Raw genomic sequence first — 22,353 nt, 5'->3', positions numbered from 1 at the left:
GCCATCATGTTTCTTCATTCAGTGGCCACTTCTGTAAGCAGTCGTTTCACACTTAAAAGATGCCCTCCAACCATACCCAGCAACAGTGGGCTATGTGCCTCAACCTGGTGACTTAAAGAGATCCATGCTTTCTGATGACTCTTCACAAGATCATGGTAGAACCACAAGGGTTCAGCCAAACATTAAAGACCCTTCGTGTCACTTTAGCTCTTGGACAAGGAAGTGATATTTCTTGTAATTCAGAGGAATAATAATGAGTGCTGGGTTTTAAGTTGCAAATTAACAAAGGATTATAAAAATCCTATCTAATTGTGAAGGCAGCACATGCTTACATACATATTTTCAGTTCAGAATCTCCACAGAGGTGGGCGTGTAGCTCAGTGGTAGAGCACTTGCCTAGTATGTGCAAATCCCCCTGGTTCTATCGCCAGTACAGTGGGATGTTAGGTGACCTTTCCGGGGCACTACTTGATACCTATCACCACAACACCTCAGTGCTCACCAGGTAGCTTAACTGGGAGTCAGCCCCACTGGCTAAGGGGCACTTTTTAATGCCTCGTTAGGAAAACAGATATTCTCCAGGGTTTCTTTTGGGAAGCTGACTTCAGAGACATTGATGATATCTAGGTATTTTTTCCTTGACTGCTCTAAGCAATTCTAGGTGATATGCAGGTTTTGCAGTAATTCACATGAAAAAACAAACAGAAGTTGACATTTCTAGGACTTTACAGCCAAGCAGATAATATCTGGAAAATTTACTGAAGCCATATAAAATATGCATGCCTTAGAATATTTGACAGGCTACAGTACTACTATTGTTTAATTACAAAACTTATTTTTTTAATTATTATTCTAGGCATTGAACCCAGGGATGCTTTACCACTGAGCCACATCCCCAGCCCTTTTAATTTTTTTTGAGACAGGGTCACACTAAGTTGCCTAGGGCCTAAGTTGCTGAGGCTGGCCTCAAACTTGTGTTCCTCCTGCCTCAGTCTTCTAAGTTGGAGAATATTTATATGTAAAAATTCCCCATACAATAGTTATTTCCCCAAGATTTTAGGAAGCACATAAGGATGTCTTTATCTTCCTTTCTCATAGTTTACCTCTACATCAAACTCCTATTTTCCAATATTCATTAGCAATCTTCTGTTTCACGTATTATATACAATGGCTTTTCTTTGAGGAGAAATAAAAATCTGCTCATATATATGAATCACTTCAGGAGGCACATATGCCTTGTTGAAGAAGCTCGGCTTCCATGTTTGACTCTGAAGCATCCTAATCTCTGAAAAACTGGGCTGGAAAAAGAAATCATCCCTGAGGACGGTTCCTTAGCAGATGTGTGAAGCAAGTTTTGTATTGCTTACTTACTTCTATTCTAATGGTACCGTGAGGGACTGCTCCTACTCTCCAACTAGAGAACTGGCTGGGGTCTTTCAGTGGCCCTGGGGTCTTTGACTGAATACTGTGGTTGCCATAAGTTGAGATCATAAGGAAGTAAACTCAGCAATTCCAATTATAGGCAGACTGGATTCTGATTCTGATGAATCAGTCAATCACCAAGAAGTTTAAGGGCCACCTTGCCTCGAGCAGCAGCGGCAGTTTGGGTACTCTTGAAAACAAATATGCTCAAGTGAGCCATGCAAATTGGCATGGAGATGGCTTCAAAGTATGCCTTTTGCATTTTCTGAAAAATGTGAAACTTTATCAGGCTTTCTAACTATTGGAAATATTTCACAAACAGAAAATGGAAAACCAAACAATCCAACCTTGGTTGCAGACTCATCACTCTTCAGGCCATTCTTTTGGAAATTTTAAAGGAGCAAATCAGTCATTGTTTAATGAGGTGATGACATTAAGGTTCTGAACTTTAAAAGGCTTTAATTTTTTTCAAAAGTTACCCTCTGTCCCTCCTTTGCATCATACTTCTAAGAAAGTAATTGGTGGTGGTGGGGGCTGGAATTGAGGCTCAGAGGTAGCACTCACCTGGCATATGCGAGGTGCTGGGTTCAATCCTCAGCACCATATTAAAAAACACTATTAAATAAAGTAGGGGAATTGTGTCCAACTACAACAGGATGAGGAGGAGGAGGAGGAGGAGGAAATTTGGGAAAATTATATTCCCAGAATAAACAATGAAACAATTGATTCTATATTCACTTAGGCAAAATAAATCATGACATTTATAGCTATGACATAAAAAGAAGAAAAATAAACTTTAAAAATTGAGCAGGAAAACTTCCATACCTTAATAAGCCTAAAACCTGGCTACACAGGATCAAGTGGAAGATTTAAGGCAATGATCAGAAAGAAAGGCCCTTGTGTACAACTTGCACTCTAAATCTATTTTTCCAAAATAGAAAGTTATTGAAAATGAAATATGTAGTCATTATAAAAACAAAATAAAATTTAGGCAACATCAAACATTTGTAAAAAATAAAAATCCTATCACCCAGAGATTTTTGCTCTTAATGCATACACTTTTAAAAATAAAAATGGCATATTACCTTTTACCATTTAACAATATTGTGGTAGCAATGACTGTGGACCTTTGTGATTATTAACAACAGCTACACAGTGTTTCATTCTATAGAAGTTATCAATTCACTTTGCCAACTCTCCCAATTTTGTCACACTATAAACAATGTTGTAATGAACATCTTTATATACATGTATTCACTTCTCACATTATTTTCTTGGGACAAATTTCTTGAAGTGATTGCTATTTTATATGACAGATTTTTTTTTTTTTTATAAAAAGGCTTTGGATTCAAATTGCTAAGAAGATACATTATGCCAATTTACTATCCTAAGATAAAAAAGTAGAACACCTAGTTTCAAGTCTTCATTCCACTCACTGCTGAGTTCACACTGTTAGAAAAGGTGAAAAGGTTGATTGGGAAGGGTGCAAAGGCTAGATGGCAATACGCCAGAAACATGCTTGTATCAGTCAGGAATACTGTGTCTCACTGTGGGCCAGCTCCCCTTCAGCTGTTTCTAGCCCCTCCTCCCTTACTCACTTTTACCATAAAGGCTACTTTTCTCTGCCCCTTAGATCAGTCTGGTCAATAAGATGATGTAAGCAGAGAGTCTGGGAACTTGAGGAAAAGTTTTCTCTCTCCAGATAAAAAGGACAGACATACTGGAACTGCTCCTTTCCACAGCTGTGGATATAGTCTGGAGCTGTCACTGGCATACTCCAACTATGAGGGAAAGACCATGAAAATAATCTGTGCTGACCAATGACGGCAACAGAAAACCTACAGATTTTATGATATGAAAAACATCTGTTTCTGTTTAAACCATTCTTTTTATCTTTTGTTATTTGAAGTTAAAAATATTTTGACAGAAAACTCTGCATGCCAAAGATTAACACTGATTTCCAAGTTATCACAAATGATCACTTAGAAGTAATCAGAAAGCAAATATGGAAAATATGTATATATATTTAAAAATAGGGACATGAAACTTTAGTATAAAAAGCCAAATATGCCATTAAATGCACATTTGAGCAAGGAATAAGGAAAAGAACACAATGGAGGAGGGGCAGGGAGTGTGGCAGAGGACTACTTTATTTATCAAAACCCTATTTTCTTTTTCCTCTTGGGTACAGAGCCAAACCGCACTTCCCATCTTTTCCTGTGTTGGTTGGAACCCCAAGATCAAGTTCTGGCTCATGGACTATGAGCAGAAGTAATGATTCCAAGCCTGGGCCTGGCCCACAAAAAAACTTCCACGTAATCTTTGCTCTTTCCTTCTCTGGCCAAATAGAGCTCTTGAGCAGAATCCAAAATGGAAGGAGCCTGGGTTCCCACATTACTATATAGAGCAGAGCTCATCCTTGAACCTACTCAGACTGTGATGTTAGCAATATTGTATTGTGTTCAGCCCTTGAGACTTTTACAGCAGTTAGAATCCTATCATCCCATAAATGTAAGAGTGGGGATAAGGAGAAAAGAAAAAACAACAAAGAAAAACATGATGGATGTTATGGTTTGGACCTGAAACATTCCCCAAGGTTTATGCCTTGAAAGATTGGTGCCCAACGTAGTATTGTTCAGAGGTGAGACTTTTGGAAATGATTAGATCATGAGGGCTCTGACTTCAATAGATTAATGTATTAATGGGTTCACAGTTGATGCTACTGGGGGTTGTGGAAGCTTTAGGAGTGGGGCCTAGTTAGAGAAAGTAGGCCACTGGAAGTGAGCCCTAGAAGGGTAATATTCCCCCCTCCACTGTTCTCTCTTCTTGGCTGCCACAAGGTGAGCAGCTTTCCTCTACCACATGCTTCCACCATGAGATTCTGTTTCACTGCAGGCCCAAAGCAATGAAGCCAGCTGACGATAGACTGAAACTGTGCACCAAAATAAATTTTCCTTTGTTTTTCTTAGGTATTCTGTCACAGCAATGGAAAGCTAATTGACACAACAGAGTCATGGTATGAATGTTGAGAGTACTATTTGGTCTTTCCATGGGTTTCCCAACTTGACCTAAATACTTAAAGTGCTCCTTTTTGGTGACAAGAGATTTGACAAAATTTTCAATATTTAGGATGAATTCTTTTTTCTCATTTTCTTCTCCCATTTTTTTTTTTTTCTAAATCTACTTTTTCTTTTCTTAAGGCCTCGTGTTCTTGACTACCTCTTTAGAACATTATAATTTTTAAACTGTGTAGACTGTGTTCCTGAGCAGATACTGGTTCGGACAAAAGTCATTACTAAAACAACATTAATTTAAACATATTTAGAAATACATTAAAAACAGTCCCTTGCTGAGCACAGTGGCTCACGCTTGTAATCCCAGTGGCTGGGGGTGGTGGGAGGCTGAGGCAGGAGGATTGCAAGTTCAAAGCCAGCCTCAGTAACTTAATGAAGTCATAAGTAACACAGTGAGACCCTGTCTCTAAATAAAATTTAAAAAGGGCCAGGGATGTGGCTCAGTGGTTAAATGCCCCTGGATTAATTCCCCAGTACCAAAAAAACACAATCCCTTGTTTAGACAATTTCAACATTTTGGAGATATACTCCAAATGTAGTTTTCTACATGACCAATAAAAACTAAGTAACACTTCAATCTGTATACCTGCACAAATGGCTGTATAAAGTTCAAAACCAATTATTCATTTCTTGCCTGGCTTGCATTGTCCTAACATCTATGACAAGCTATTACTACAAATAGGCATACAAAAACACAAAAACCAATTGATAAATTATATATTACATGTTTATTAAGGGTACAACTTTTATGTAAAATTTACATTTTATGAAAAAAAATCAAAAATATTTACAAAATTTTGGAAGATAAATGTGCATTGTTCTAATTACAATCCAAAGTAGTAAATAACAATCCTTAAAAACTCATATTTGTTAGCATTCTGTGTTTACAAAATCTTGGTTAAAGAGGCAGCTACAAAGTTTATCACTATACATAAGCAAGAACCAGCTTGCTAGACATATTTCCCATCAAAAATCTGGTTTTTTTACACTATTAGTGAATTTTTTAAAGAAAAAAAAATTAGTATAAACTCATATGGCTTCAAAATTGTAACCTGGACCCAATACAAATTTATGTATCAACACTTGGTATGAAAACTGTGGCAATTAAGAAAGTGCAGAAGTTTAACCATTTCACTAATTGTACATTTTAAAGGTAATACTTGATTAAAAACAAACATGGTGAGTATAATAGTATCTGAATTCCAATAATGAAATATTAACTGCCTAATAAAAGTAGTTTGATTGCAAAGCAGACTTACAGTTAAAATTCCAGTAAAGGACTGTAATTGGCATTTAAAAGAGCACAATATAAGAGTTAGAAATCCTAATTTTGCTATTTAGTAAAGACTAAAATTTTAGCAAATTTTCTTATGTGTTGCTTTAGTCAAATCTAAATTTAGAATTGGGTTAACACTGGATATATAAAAATGCACATACTGTGTTACATACTGCTAAGGAGTAGAGTTTCTGCATATTTAGAATGTAGCAAGATGTTACATAAATGTCTAGTGATAGGGTTTTATTTTCTGTAAAGCTTAATATTACAATTAGTGGTTTTATATAAATTATCATATATAACACAAGTTATCAATTCTATGCAAAATGAATGACACTGTTTTTTTGTCATTATAAATAAATTCTCATCTGTAAATTATGAAACTTTGTTTAAAATATTTCATGAATACAAAGTTAGGCTTTTTACTATTTAGTATGAATCCAATCTATCGCTTCAAATAATTTACCTATTTTTACCATGTAGGAATTAAATAATAAAAACACACAAACTGGTAATTTTTCCAATTGTTCAAATGAAAACAAGTGATAGTACTTCTCCCTCTGGGGCCAAAAATAATCTTTAAAAAATGTATTCCTCATACAATACTACAAATCTGATGTTCACAATATAATCAGTTTAAAAATGATAATAAACACGGTTGAGGGAAATGCTTAATTGAGAGTTAAAATACCAGTTTCCAATTTACCATTATAGTTTTTCAGAATTTATCTGTTTCACATACTTTTGATGAGGTTAATGTCAAATATCTGAAGGTAATTTTTTTCCTCCTGTAAACATACTCTCTTAGGGTTATTTCTCTGTCTAGTGGCTACAGTGTATCACTAAGGTGAGCCAGGGTTCTGAAGTATAAATTATCCTTTAGTTGTTCTGAATTCTCTTCCCAAAGGAATGCCAAAGGTATTAACAAAAATTGCAAATATCCTATAAAAATTCATAACCACTGTAAGATTCTGAGTAAGAGATCTATTGTAAGGGGAAAAAAGTGAGGCACATTAATGAACACAAACTTAGGCACGTTTCTGTCTTTTGTTATTGTTTTAAAAGGCACACATTATGCAATCCATATAAAAATAAATTAAATCTACACCATTAATTCATCAAAACAATCACAAGTTCTATAAAGTTAATTGCAGAAGTAAATTTCTCTGCTGTCTTTTGCAAGCTTATTTTTAAAACACATTGCACTTGAGAAAATTTCAAAAATCATATAAAACACCATTTACATCTTATTAATATGTTTATGAGAATCAAATTATAGATTTTTTGCATACAGCTTGAACTCTGGTTTGATTACCTTATGGCACATAACTCAATTTAATTGAGTGTTCTGAGTTATTAACATTATATAAAACTTAGAATTCATGTTCTGTTCATATTCATTCAATATCAAACTTATGAAATTTCAAAGCTATCTTAGACTAAAAATTAATGGAAAGCTAAATTATTTTGTGCTTGCTCTCCTGAAATTTTAGGCCTGATATTACACTATAACCCCCCCCCCCTTTTAAACATAGACACTGAAGATAATTTAAAATTTTAGCCTATGAAAACTTCAATTTTACTGAGAATTGGAATAAATGTGTTTCCTGAATATTGCATATGATCGTTTACAGCGTACAAAATCATTTCAGTGCTATTTCTTACAATGACTCACTTTGAAAGTGCGATTTAATGTTTGTAGTTAGCTCTCAAATATGTCGAAGTTTGAAAGACATCATATAAGTTACAATAGTGTTTGGAAAGAACAGGTATAATGCAGAATGGCAGGTCTGTATTACTCCCTTAAGCCAACCACTTTCTCAGGTCCATCAACAATCTGCCAGGTATCGTCCTGGAAAACACCAAGAAATTACAGTTTCAAATATATTCAAAGGACATTTTTCATTGTGCTCACAGACACAGACCCCTATTTTCCATTTGCTATTTAGAATACATTAGAATCACATTTCCAAGGTTCAAGGAAAAAATTTCAAAGCCTTTAGATTATCAACTACTTAACAGCTGTTTAGTAGCTGTTAGAATACAAATGTTTCAGCTGAGTGAGGCAGCCCACACCTGTAATTTCAGTGGCTCAGGAGGTTGAGACAGGAGGATGGCGAGTTCAAAGCCAGTCTGAGCAAAAGTGAGACACTAAGCAACTCAGACTGTCTCTAAATAAAATACAAAATGGGACTGGGGATTTGGCTCAGTGGTTGAGTGCCTCTGAGTTCAATCCCTGGTCCCCACACCCAACCAAAAAAAAGAATACAAATGTTTCCCAGGTACATTAAAAATTGCAACTTACCAGTGGCAAACCGCTTCTTTACTAAGGAAAGCCTATAGCCAGTGCCAACAAGTTCAATATCTACTCCTGAGAGGGTACTTCCCTCACTGAGGAATTGCACTGCAAGTGTTGTGGGTTTACTGGGTCCTTCTGAAAGATCAAATTTTGCCCTGAGGGACCCAGAACCTACAAAACAAACAAACAAATAAATAAGAAAGAACAAACTTAAATGAGGTAAAATACATTGCGCAACAAATTAAATCACATTAGCACATAAACTAAACTATTATCAGTCCCACTCTAAATTCATAAAATGTGTACAGGAAAACCAAACCATTATCTTGTTTCCAAATTAGATTATATTCAGTGAATCTGATTTTTTTTTATAATCAATCCATCTTCTTTTTTAAAAATTTTTTTTAGTTGTAGGTGGATACAATATCTTTATTTTTATTTATTTACTTTTATGTGGTGCTGAGGATTGAACTTCATAAGTGCAAGGCAAGCGCTCTACCACTGAGCTACAATCCCAGCCCTCCATCTTCTTAACAGTAATCTTCAGAGATGGTTATTATTGAGACTCCTATGCTGGATTCACATTGAAGTTAAGTCAAAAGGAAAGAAATAAGCAATTAAGAGCAGCAGAAAGGGAAATGCTAGTAGGGATATATATAGGCAGGATAAAGTAAAAAACAAAATTACTGTTGAGTATCAGATAATGGGGACCAGAGAGGTAAAAAAGGAAAGGTAGCTATTGTTGGAAAGAATTGTTATCAACATTACTATTTTCTATTCACTCTTCTTTAAAAAAAAATTTTTTTTACTTGTCTAACATCATGCCTTAGGTTTTCAGAAATTCCTTTTGATATAACAATTTTTTTTTCAACACACTCTCTAATCCTTGACAACACTAAAACCAATAATTATAATACATATGATAAATGCTGTAAAAGAGCTCCCAGAAGCTATAGGCACAAAAGCACATAGTTCTACATGAAGCTATTAACTTCTGGTAGTGGTGATGGTTACACAGGTACAGAGACAGGAGATCTTCAAGAGCCCAATGCATTTAAGAGAACTGCATCTAAAAAGTATAAAAAGAGTACTACATCTATAGTAGAATAGCTGGAAAATATGATACAAGTGTAGAGCAGTAGATTAGACTAGTTGTGAGGACTTTGGGGAATCACCCATGATAAGGAAGACAGGAATATCTCCGATTAGTGCCCTAGAAAGGAAGGGAAAAACAAAGATTCAAAATAGGAAGACCAGCTGTAAGTCAACAAAATAATTTAGGACCACAGGTGTCAAGAAACAGGGATCTGAACTAGGCCAAGGGAAAGGAAAGAACAATGCATCTAAAGGATATTTAGGAGTTGAAGTCAAGAGGTGAAAAAGGAGTAGGAATCTAGAAGCGTTCCCATGTTTCTGGTTAAGTAAAATAGACAAGACTTGCTAGGTATGATTCCCTGTACAGAAGTGTAACAGTAGAAAAAAATGTGGAACAAGATGTCACAACACTGGTCTATTCTATTGTGCCTGGTGGCACAGATCAGAGTGGAGATGAACTGCTGCAGAACTCTTAACTATTGTTCAAGTCTTCCTTAAACTTTTAAAAACTTTTTTTAAATTTGAGAGGTTTATTTAGGAAAGTAGATACATATTCAAGGGAGAATGGGAGTGATCTCAAAAGAGAGAGTAAAGCAAGAAATATACATGCACTCAAGGGAGAATGTGGGCTACCTGCAGAGGGGAAGACAGCCAAACTTTTGCAATTCTTGAAAATTACACTAGGAGCAAAGACCAGTCAATTTAAGGAACTTCTTAAACTTCAGAATTATTTACTGTCCCTTTTCTGGGTACAGAGCCAGAACATTTTTATTTTACAGTACAATCAGATTTGTGAATTTTTCACAGAGACTTTTATACCTAAATAACAGAAGGAAACTATTAAAATATGTGGTTAAAAATGCTTATTTTTGAGGGCTGGGGATGTGGCTCAAGCGGTAATGCGCTTACCTGGCATGCACGGGGCACTGGGTTCGATCCTCAACACCCATAAAAATAAAATAAAGATGTTGTGTCCACCGAAAAACTAAAAAATAAATATTAAAAAGTTCTCTCTCTTTAAAAAAATGTTTATTTTTGAGAACAAATTCCTCTCGATAAGTATTTATGAGTTATTGTACAGTTTCGTTAAGTGGGGGGAAAAGACATCCTCCCTTCTTGCTAGCTGACTGCAAGTCCTCAATGCAGGTAGGATGTCCACCTTACTTCCAGTTTAAACTAGGAATTTCAGTGTGGTTCCCTAAAGTCATAACTAGGGTAAAAGTCAGTGTATCTGAATACCTGAAAACAGCCACCTTTAAGTACCAAACAGAAAAAAGGAACTGCAGATTAGCTTGGTATTTCATTCAAAGTACACCTCTTTAGTAAAGGTCTGATTCTGCCTAACAGGTATAAAGGAAAAGACAATAAAGAAATGCTCATGGTACTTTACACAAAAATATGTAGGAGAAAAATTACTAACATTATGCTCAAAATGTTAAAAAGAAAAAGTTGAGCAAAATCTGAAAAGCCAAGAGAGTAGAGGACAAAACTACCTTCTCAATAGGAAAAGTTATTGAAGGCTAATTAAGCATTCCAAAAAAGGAAGAAGACTTCTCTTTTTATTAAGAGAAAATTAAACTATTTAATATTAAACACAAGATTGTCCTGGGAATCATATGCTAATTTTAAATTTAGTTAGGGGAGATCTTAGAAGTGACCAGCAAGAATAGACTTTTCCTTCCTACTGGAAACATAGGTACGGACTTGAAGGAGGCAAATAACAACTTTTAAAAATAATCTTCACAGCATTAAAGATTGCTGATGGTTAGTTCTAATAAGGAAAAACAACCAGGAAAGACTTTCTTATTAAGTTGGGGTGGGCAAGAGGTTTTAAAAAGTAAGAAGATTCTAAATGATTTCTAGGGGGCCAGAATGAACCAAATAATGTGTTCAATTAGTTTTAAATTAGTTATTAGGTTACCTACCTGGGATAGACAATTCTATTTTTTAAATTCATTTTATTAGGTGTTTTTTTCTTAATGTTATGTAAATATGAGAAGCATTTACATAATATTTATAAAGTTGTAACAAAACATATTCATTTTCTTGCAGGGAAAGCTCCTTTAATCTAGAAATTAAAAATCTGAATCATAGCTGGTCCAGTATATTTAAGGTGTTAACTTCCACCTAGTGGTCAGTTCTAGAACTGAAGGCACGCAATTCCAGGAGGCAACTTTCCATAAAAATGCCTAAAAACCCCAAGATGGGGGAATAGCTTACTGGTACAGCACCTGCCTAGCATGTAGCATGTTTGAGGTCCTGGGTTTGATCCCCAGCACCACACATACACAAAAAGAAAACAAGAACAACAAAATCCATTTTCAGTTACACCACAAAAAAGCATGCATATACTTACCTCCATTTTCTGATTTTTCTGAAATACCAGACAATTTCCAAAAGGCTTTCATTTGTTCCGGATTCCTGTAACATGAATAAATATCGTCAGGTTAAGTGTCTAATACATTAACTTATGCATACATGGGCACTTAATAAATAAAAGCACCTAAAGTATTTTCATTATTAACAACTACACTGCCAAGAAATATGTTTATGATATAGCATCAATAAATGTTCTTTCTTAATTAATGGAAATTTACCAGATTATCGAAGTTCTCTAGTTTCTACTGATAAAAAAAAAAACAAAACTGAATAGGTATATGTGGCTTGGAACCTTAAATAGGTACTTGGGAAAACACTGTTATTAAATGATGAAACAAATATAAAGAGTTGTTAGAGTCTATACTAATATTAACAGAGGAGAGGAGGGAGGTAGTTAGAGGACAGTAATACTACTGAACACTAACAGGTGTTCCTAGAGATATACCAAATGCTATTTTTAACCCTGTAGAATAATTATCACTTTTTAAAAGAAGTTTAGCAATTAAAGGTAATCATTCAGTCGGATGGCATTTACAGCAAAACTGATTATTTTGGATTAAGGCTACTATATCTTGACTAGTAAAATTAACAGCATTTTTTATAGCATGATTTCTATGGGAAAACTGTACTAAATCTTTTGAACTCTGTAAGATAATTTTGAAAACTTGGGTTCTAAAAGTTGTGGGCTGCAATAGAAATTTAGCAGGAGTTCAGAAATATATTTAAATTACCACACTGCAGGGGGAAGGGACTGCATATTTGTGACTCCTCCATCCACTGGTACCACCACCTGTATGTTGGAAAGCACACTAGGTGCCACCATAGCTTCTGGATTGTACTTATAATCCACTCTAAGATCTGTGGTACTGGCACTACATTTCCAGTATGTTGCAAGATTCAAAGGAGTGGACTGAATGCCATTTGACGATACCTTTAAAGAGAAAAAAATTGTCTTTGGCCTGAAGAGTAAATTAAATTATATTCATTACACAGATACTTGAACATAAGAATTTACAGAATCAAATCTATCTAATAAGAGTACTGATGCTAGTAACAGTAAAGGGTCACTCTCGGCATGTACACCTGGGATGACCAACATCAAAACATCTGCAGTGCCTGTATACGGTGCATGTTCCCCTGGCTCTAACTGCTGAAAATCTGATTTGACAGCTTAGAGACAATGCCCAGCATATTATCAGATAATTCTTATTTATTTGTGTAAAGTTTGAGAACTTTTCAACATTCAACATAGAATTATTTATGAATAATGAGAATTTAAATATAAAACAATAGAAAAAGGGGAGATTCACCAAACAGTTCCACAAGCCTGCAATCAATACTTCCAACTTAATATGGTTGACTTTAATCATCTGACCCATAAAAAATGACATACTTTCTTCCAATTCTTCAACTCTTTGCTCAAAGGGCTCCTTTTGAAGCCATTTAAAAAGCTACCCTGGATAAAGTTCAGTGGTAGAATGTTTGTCTAGCATATATAAGGCCCTGGGGTTCAATCCCCAGTAACACACACACACACAGAAAAGCTACACTGACCACCCTTTACAAATTTTCGTTGAAACTACACTTTTGTCAGGTGCGGTGGCGCACACCTGTAATCCCAGTGGCTAGGGAGGCTGAGTTAGGAGGATCTAGAGTTCAAAGCCAGCCTCAGCAGCTTGGCAAGACCCTGTCTCTAAATACAATAACAAATAGGGCTGAGAATGTGGCTCAGTGGTCGAGTGCCCCTAAATTCAGTCCCAGGTACTGCCTCCCTGGCCCCCACAAAAATTACCCTTTCAATCTTCCTTAACTTTTTTTTCCCTTTTCTCCATGTCATTATCTTCTAACAAACAATATTATTTAATTATGTGTACTGTCCTCCTGGTCCTGCTCCTAGCAATTAGCATGCACTAAATAATAAATAAATAATACCCCCCCCCCCATCTCTCTGAGGATTGAACTCCAGGGCACTAAAGCACGCCAGCCTTTTTTATTTTTTGAGGTCTTACTAAATTGCTTAGGGCTTCACTAAATTACTGAGGCTGGCCTCAAACTTGCTTGCAATCCTCTGCCTCAGCCTCCCAGATTGCTGGGATTATAACAACATGCTACCACAGCCAGCTCATTCTATTTTTTTTTTTCTTTAATGTGGTGCTGAGGATTGAACCCACTCCCTCACCTGTGCTAGGCAAGCACTTTACCACTGAGCCACAACCCCAGCCCCATAACTCATTCTTTTTAATGGCTGTAAGAACTCATTTAATCAATCTTTTCCTTTGCTGATATATACTTAGATTATTTCCAAACAATGCTACAATGAATATTCTTTGTATCTTATCTTTGCCCATTTACAATGATTTCTGAGAATAAATTTCTGGAAGTGGAATTGTTGAATTAAAGATTATATCTACCCAACAATCTGCTACAACTGCCTTCTCTGAGGTTCTATTTGTGTTCCCATTAACAAGTGGCCACACCCCTACATACTGGGTAGAGCATCTGTTGATGGGCATCTAGACTGCTTCCATAACTTAGCTTCTGTGAAATGTACTGCAATAAACATAGGTATATGTATCTTTATGAAACATAGGTATCATGTATGTTTAAAATATGCTGACTTAATTCTTTAGGATAAACACCGAGGAGTGGGATAGCTGGGTCATATGGTAGATCTATTTTTAGCTTTCTTCCATTGTGGCTGTATTAATTTACATCCCTACTAACTGTGTATAAGGGTTCTTCCCTGTACCACATCCCCTCATCTTCACCAGCAAGAAACTAAAAACTTTAGTGTTTGGAACATTTCTTGACCTAGTCTTCCAGAGAATTTGAAAATAATTATCAAGTCTCCAAACATAAACAAAGACATAATCTCTATGGGTCTCTGATCAGAGTCACATTAAATTTAAATTTAATTTAGAAACAACTAAACTTTTTATATCATGAATATTCCCTTAAATGAATAAATACTTTTCTACATATATGCAAGGTCAACAGACTGTTATGTTTCTTCCTATTTTTTATTGTATTTTTCTCTATTAGTTTTTCTGAATGAAAAAGTTATTAATTTTGATATTAATTTTTAAACTGGTCACTTTATTAAATTCCCCTAGATCACAATAGTTTCCTAATTACTTTTCCTGAATTTTCCAGGAATGTATCACCTGAGAATAATACTTTTGGTTCCTCTTTTCCAATATTTATTACTGCTTATTTTATCCTCTTATCCAACTGTACTGGCTTAACACATTTAGAAAAATCTTCAATAACAATCCTATTAGTATTAATAGGAATAATAAGTGTCTTTGCCATACCTCTCTTCAATTAATTATTTTAGTTTTGTTATTAAGACTAATGCTACTGGTCTTTTCAGGTTAAGTACAAATTTATGTATTTATATTTACTCAGTTCTTTAAACAAATTCTATCAAATTGACTGTATCATCCACTCATTTATTAACAGATTTTCTAGTTTTGAAACATCCTTGCATTCCTGAAATGAACCTCATTTGGCTAAGATACATTTATTCATTTACTGATGTGCTAGACTCCATTTGTTAATGTTTTAATTTAGGGTTTCTGCAATCTTGTAATACTCACCTGATACTTTAATACGTCCACGTTATAATACGAAGCAGCTGGATTTTGCTCTGATAGCTTCTTGAGGTAGATGGTAACAGCTTGCATGTTCATCCAAAAGTCTTTTGTGTTGGAATCACACTGTGATGGATCACTATATGCATAAGAAACATTTTTGTTATTTTATTTGACTTATCTTTTTCCTTTGCCTCTATGTAATAATTTGATAAGTAATTCTCTAAGACTAGTAGAAATGAACCCAAAGATGGGATGAAGGAAAACTCAGATTAGAGGATAAAGAACGAACGAACACAGAAGAAGTTTGCCTGAAAAATAAGATGGAATGAAACAAAAAGTTTTAAAAATAACTGTCACTGATTCAAAAACAAAATAAAACCACAGAGACTGTTTAATAATAGTAAATAATTTTGATTTTGTCCTCAAATTAAATATTAATTTCTTATAAACATTTCTTTCAAAGAAACTTCAACCTTCAAAACATACACACACAAACCTGAACACAAGTTGTGCATTTGGAAGAATCTGCTCAAGTCTGCTGATATTTTTCACCCTGAAGCACAGCACAGCAGGAGAGGGATTGCTAGTGAAGACTTTAATAATTCCACTTGGAAATGATATAGTCACATCACCAGTGATCTTCACAATACATCTGAAATTGGGAACGTTGGTAAGTGCTAAAATAAGATACTTTAATTTCTAATTAAAGCATGTTTGGTTTAAAAAAACATACATGTATGTGTATATACATGTGTGACAATGTGTACATATATATATCTTTTATCGTAATTATGGATGAATTATTTCTTCAATTTAATCATAAAAATGATTCTAGGAGAAACAGAACACTCATCTAGCATCATCTTTTCCTAGAATTAAACTTCAAACACAAATGTAAGCACACTAATAATGTTTCTTTACCATCCCCTGAACTACCTTAAGGGCACTATCTCCCTGGGAATACTACCCCTAGATGTAGCCATGTTCCCCTCTTAGACCCATGTTCCTCCTGCTCCTCGTTGCTCCTCGTTGCCCTCTATTTCTTCTTTCTTTGAAACTTGTGCATCAGACTATAGCACTCACTACCCCTTTCCCTTTCAAGTTGTATTCCATACTCCCTCCCTTTCATACCCTGAAAATCTGAGCTTCTGGCTCACTGTCAATCTTGTCTCATAATTTTAATGATTTCAGTATCCACCTAGATGGTGCTTTCAATATTTTTTGTCACCAAGTTCTTCAGTCCTTTAACTTCCAATGATCCTTTCAGCCTACTTCAGCCACGCACAGCCCCTCCAAAATCCCAAATTCACACTTCCCACTATCTTTCACTGTGACTGCTTGGTCAAATAAGAGTTTGGGCTAAATCTAGCTCCTTATCCACATCTGTACAGCTGAATGTGACAACAGAAAAATATATCACCACCTAACCAAAACTCTGAACTGGTACCCCTAGATATTACCTGATAATTCTAAAACATGCCCTCATCTAGTCACTCTTGTCGTACTTTCTTTTTCCCCCTAAACTGTAATATCCCCTTTCCCTCTACTCTCAGCTGATGACTTTGCTTTTAATTTTACTGAAGAAATAAATCAGAAAAGAACTTCCTCACACTTTCACCACTAAACTCCTAATCTATCTGTATCTTATGCCTTCTCTCCTTTTTCAACAGATTTCTGCACCTAAGGTCAATTACACTGACTGACTGGAACTTATCAACTTTTACATACCAAAGGATCTCACTCTCACTGCATTGTCTATTCTCTTTTCTCCACAAATACGGGGTTTTTCTCATCTGTATACAGACATGCTGGGATATCTATATTTAAAGTTTATATATAGATATATAAACTTTATGTATAGTATATATATAAACTTTAAATAAATGTTTTATATAAAGATTATTTATATAAACTTTAAATAAACTAACAAAAACTAAAATAAATAAAACCCTCCTTTGATTCAGCTATTTTGCTCCTGCCATCATTCCACTTCTCTGCTTCCCCTTAGAGCAAAACATCCAAATAATTATCTATTTTTTTCTTTCCAAATAGAGTTTAAATCTGCATCATCTCCTGTTCCAACACTCTCCTGCAAACAGGCTTAATTAACCACTGCACCACTAAAACTGCTCCTGCGAAAGCCACCAATGACCTTTACACTGCTAATAGCCAAATTATGACCTGCTGACAGCATCACATGTAGCTGCACATCTTTCTTCAATAAATGATTATTCATTTAGTATCTTCATCACTGTAATGGTTCTCTCCTCTTTTCTCTTGCTGCCTGCTGTCTAAATTCCTTTGCTAGATCATTCTTGTCTTAACTGTTTTCAATCCTGTAGGAGATCAGGACTTAGTTCTCCAATCACTTTTCTATCCACTCCTTTAAGGTGCCTGGCTAAGTATCATAACAAGCACTTCAAATTTAGCATTCTACTACCTCAGCAAACCTTGAAAACTATTTTCAAAATACATTCAGAGTCTCATGTCTATTCACCACCTTGTTTCTAACATCCTTGCTCAAGCCACCATCATTTCTCACCTGGACTTCTGTAGTTAGCCTCCTAACTCATTCTCCCTCAATCTATTCTGGTTCCCTCCAGTTTATTCTCTATAGAGCAGCTAGAATACTCCTTCAAAATGTTAATAGCAATTTATCACTCTTCCATTCAAAACCTTCTTGGCTTCTCATCTCATTCAAAATGCATTCCAAATTCTCTGTGATGGGCCTACAAGGCCCAACCTGATTTGCTACTTCGCTGGTTGCATCTTCAACTACTCTCCCCCTTGTTTACTTCTACTTAGTGACATGGTTCTCCTTGCTATTTCCTGAGTATACCAAGCATGCTTTTACCCAGACCCTTCCACTTGCTGTTTCCCTCTTCCTAGAATGGTATTCCTCCAGATATCTGCATGGCTTACTTCTATTTTTCAAATATCTGCTTAAATTAATTTCAGAAAGGTTTCCCCTGGTCAATGGATCTAAAATAGTACCCTTTCACTGCTATTCTCCACCCTCTTACCCAGGTTTATTTTTCTTCACAGCATATATCAATACCTAAACATATAGTTTTTTCTTGATAAATGATGCAAGCTCAGCAGAGAACATTGTTTTGTTTACTAAAGTATCCTTAGCATTTATCATAGTCATACACAAGCGCTTAATTATGACTTTCTTAAAAGTAAGATGCTAAGCCAATTCTGCAAAAGTCTCATATGAAACATGCATTCTAGGTCTCTCTAGGAAATGCCATTCTTCCACCAAAGATACACCATCAGCCATACTAGTCAAACAGTAAATAAAATACGGTGAAGCCATCATTTATTACTAATTATAATGATTTTTAAATTTGAAAGGTAATATTGAAATTAGAAAGCAAAATGTAAATAAATCAAACAAAAGACCCTAACCTACAAAAACTCCAAGAAAAACACTTAAAATTCAGCATAAACCCCATCCTGACCCCAAACACACACACAGACAAGCACATACAGGAGTATTTAAAAAATTAACCTGGTGGGATCTGCTCCTTTAAAATACGCATTTACAGACTCTGTAAGGGCGATTGCCACAGGTAAAGTGTCCTGATTCCCAAGGCTGACAGGGCTGGGACCCCGTGACACACCTAGAATACATAGAAAAACATTTGTTAAATCTTTCAGGAAGACATATATTAAAAACCAAGACAGTCAGATTCACAATGTTAGGTTGTCACAAGTGACCCTATAACTGGTTTCAATGATGCCCCAAAGAGAAACCGAGTGGTTAAAAATATAGCATAAACAAATTGTAATGTAATACAAAGAAAAGAAGAAAGGAAATAAAGTTCCACTGTATGTATACATCACATTTTGCTATCTATTTATCTGTCAGTGGACAGCTGGATTGTTTCCATCTTTTGGCCGCTGTAATAAGTGCTGCTATGAACACGAGAATAAAAAACTCTCTTTAGGATTCTGCTTTCAATTCTTTTGGGCATTTATTCAGAAGTGGAATTGCTGTATCATAAGGTAATTCTACGTTTAATTTTTGAGAAATAGCCGTACTGTTTTCCACAGCAGCTGTACCATTTTATATTCTTAATAGTGCTCAAGAGGTCTCAATTTTCTCTATATCCTTGGCAACAAGATAGACAGCAAGCTCTCTACCACTGAGCTATACCTCCAGTCCCATAACCTTTTCTTTTTTAATTAAGGAAAATTACACTGTTGACCCTCCATATGAAGATTCTACATTTGTGGATTCAACCATGGATTCAAAATATTTGGAAAAAAATTGTCTAATGAACACTTATTTTTTCCTTATAATTATTCCCTAAATAATACAGTATAACAACTATCTACATAGGATTTATACTGTATAATGTATTATAAGTAATCTAAACATGATTTAAAGTATACAGGAGTGTATGTGCAAACATTATTGCATTTTATACAAGGGACTTGAACATCCATGGATTTTGTTATCTTAGGAAGTCCTAAAAACTAATTCCCTGTGGATACTAAGGGCTCCCTGTTTTAAATATGGAATTGCTATTTCTCCTTGAGTAACTCACACAAATGGATATTTACACACAGTCAAGGGTAACATTAATGTCTGCTACTACTTTGACTATGAAAATCTAAAGAAACCTACAAAGGTTGGGGATGTAGCATAGTGGCAGAGTGCATGTCTAGCATACAAGAGGACCTAGGAAAAAAAAGAGGGCTAGAACAAGGGAGGAAGAAGGAAAGACAGGAAGAAGAGAGACAGAGGGAAAGAGAAATCTTCAAAGTTAGTTATTCTTTCAATCCTCTAATTTGGGCAAATAATATGAAAATTCTTAAAACGGCTTCCCTGTAAACTGTCATGCTTGTTACTGAAATACTACCAAGTAAAGTTTTGGAAAGTAAGAAAAATACTCAAAAATCTACTTAACATTTGGAAGATCCACGTTTTATCTTCTAATTTTGTTAACCTTTCAAATCCATATTGCATAAACATACTTTAAAAAAATTAATTTACATATGAAATATTTATTAAAGTCCCTAGAAAAATCTCTAAATTTATACTATATTAATCTAAATAAATAATTTTTAAGAAGCGAAATATTCTTTGTATCCTTAATAAGAATATTTTTATTTCCAATTCTGGCTTAAGTTTGTAATATTTAGACAAATGCATGCTTTGAAAGTCCAGAGAGCTTATAAATTTGAGGTAAAGGGCACATGGTATCTTCCTGTAACAATGGGTGCTTATGTGTAATTCCTTTCAACTTAGGAGTAAAAATCAGAGGCTCACTCCCAATTATCTCCTACTTATGTTTTCCCAACTTCAACTATCCATGTTTTTCTTATAACAGCCTTTGCTCTAGTAGTTTAAGCATTATAATTTTTTAAGCTGATACATTCTTTGTGCTTCTGTTCTAATCATTTTTCCCCTAATTCTGACAGCTTTAGAATTCAGATTTAATGATGCTTGTTTTTTATTTTTGATACTTCTGAATGCTGAGGCAAGGAGAGAGAAATGAAAGAAAATGCAAAAATAGTTATCTTTGATAATTGCAGATTGATATCAATGGATCTTGTACAGTAACTAGACACAATTAGCACAAATTTGAGATAGTTAATCTTAGTATTATTCTCAATTTCTGAGATACCATACACGGCTGAAAAAGGAAAAACTAGGTAACAAAGTATTTTAGATACACTTTAGAATCATTAGTCAACACATATATTTGCTTCTGATACAATACCTGGTGATGTCTCACAGTGCTTTTCAATTTCAGAGAGTGTCCCAATCAAATTATCATCTTCTATCATATTTAAATAAAACAAAATATTGCAGGAAAACATTTTCAAGAAACAAGAAGAATCAAAACTTAAAATCTAAACAGAGAGCTGAAAAAGCATCATGACAAAGAAGACTTCATAGATTTAGATTTAAAGACCTCTGTTGTACAAAGGTGGCATATCCACCTGCCTTGCCTGAATCAACACTGTCGCCAACTTGGGGTTCTCCTGTTGCCAACACTAGCTGAAATCATAAATATGACTTACTCAATAAAAAAATTAACCTGAAATCTCCATCAGAAATAGAAAATCTTCTAAATAATCTAGATAATGTGAAAGAACTAAAGTTTATTTTGGCTACCCAGACTACCTGCCTGATTTTTTTCTTTTCCTCCACGTACAGATTTTATATGTAAACTTTTTTGTTTTAATTAAAATTTTATTTGTGCATTTTAACTGTAAAGAAAAAAGAATTTTGGATCTGGGGTTGTGGCTCAGTGAGTTCAATTCTCAGGATCACGTATAAATAAATAAAATAAAGATCCATTGACAACTAAAAAAATATTTTAAAAAATAATAATGAATTTCATTGTGGTATATTCAAATATGCTTATAACATGTTTATCATTGCTACCCCACTATTACCCTGCTCTCTTTCATTCCCTTCCTTTTCTCTAGTAGTCTTCCTGTTACTTTCATGTTGTCTTTTTTCCTCACTAGATTCCACATATAAGGGAAAACAGGCAATAGTTGTATTTTGGAGGTTAGCTTATTTCACTTCAACATGATGCTCTCCAGTTCTATCCATTTTCCTGCAAATTACATGATTTCATTCTTCTTTATGGGTGAATAATACTCCTTTGTGTACATGCATCACATTTTCCTTATCCATTTATTTACTGATGGGCACCTAGGCTGATTCCATAAGTTGGCTATTGTGAATTGTGCTGTGAAAAATATAGATATGTAGGCATGTCTATAGTTAACTTTGATTCCTTTGGATATATACTTGGGGTTGGTTTAGCTGAGTTTTTATAGCTTCCTAATTTCTAGTAGGGTGTGTGTGTGTGTGTGTGTGTGTGTGTGTGTAGTTTTTAATAAAATCTGTGGAAAGCAAAATTAACAAGACCACATATACAAACAAAAATAAAAATGTTCATTAAACAAATAAAAAGACAAGCTTATTAGATATATTCAATTTACATGAATCTGAAAGATGGAAAAATGCTATATTTGAAGGTATATAAGGTGGTCACATGTTTAGACATTTAGAAATCAAAACATTTCATATTTCTTTCTAGCCTATATTACTTATGTTATATTTACAATGGCCACACAGATAAGATACATTACTCTTAAGTAAATTTTGACAAATTAAACTGAATACAATTAAATCAGCTTAATTAAAACTGTCATTCTCAAACTTTACATTATAAAAAT

At 34.7% G+C, this 22,353-nt stretch overlaps 1 protein-coding gene across 2 annotated transcripts in view; it reads right to left on the bottom strand.

The window, feature by feature from the left end:
• Positions 1-5,205: 5,205 nt before the first annotated feature.
• Positions 5,206-22,353, bottom strand: part of Fcho2 (FCH and mu domain containing endocytic adaptor 2) — a 131,062-nt gene continuing 113,914 nt past the window's right edge. The window contains exons 20-27 of one of the 2 annotated variants that reach the window (XM_076857138.1): positions 20,877-20,936; positions 18,656-18,767; positions 15,638-15,793; positions 15,145-15,277; positions 12,277-12,476; positions 11,523-11,587; positions 8,078-8,242; positions 5,206-7,624 (exon numbers count right to left, since the gene is read on the bottom strand). In XM_076857138.1, coding sequence (XP_076713253.1) covers positions 7,602-7,624; positions 8,078-8,242; positions 11,523-11,587; positions 12,277-12,476; positions 15,145-15,277; positions 15,638-15,793; positions 18,656-18,767; positions 20,877-20,936 — 914 coding nt within the window. In that variant the 3' untranslated portion in view covers positions 5,206-7,601. The remainder of the gene's footprint in view (positions 7,625-8,077; positions 8,243-11,522; positions 11,588-12,276; positions 12,477-15,144; positions 15,278-15,637; positions 15,794-18,655; positions 18,768-20,876; positions 20,937-22,353) is intronic. The other variant, XM_076857139.1, reaches the window with a different exon arrangement.

This window comes from Callospermophilus lateralis, chromosome 5 (genome assembly GCF_048772815.1).
Source record: "Callospermophilus lateralis isolate mCalLat2 chromosome 5, mCalLat2.hap1, whole genome shotgun sequence".
NCBI classification, from domain to species: Eukaryota; Metazoa; Chordata; class Mammalia; order Rodentia; family Sciuridae; genus Callospermophilus; species Callospermophilus lateralis.
This window is presented reverse-complemented; position numbering and strand designations above follow the sequence as displayed.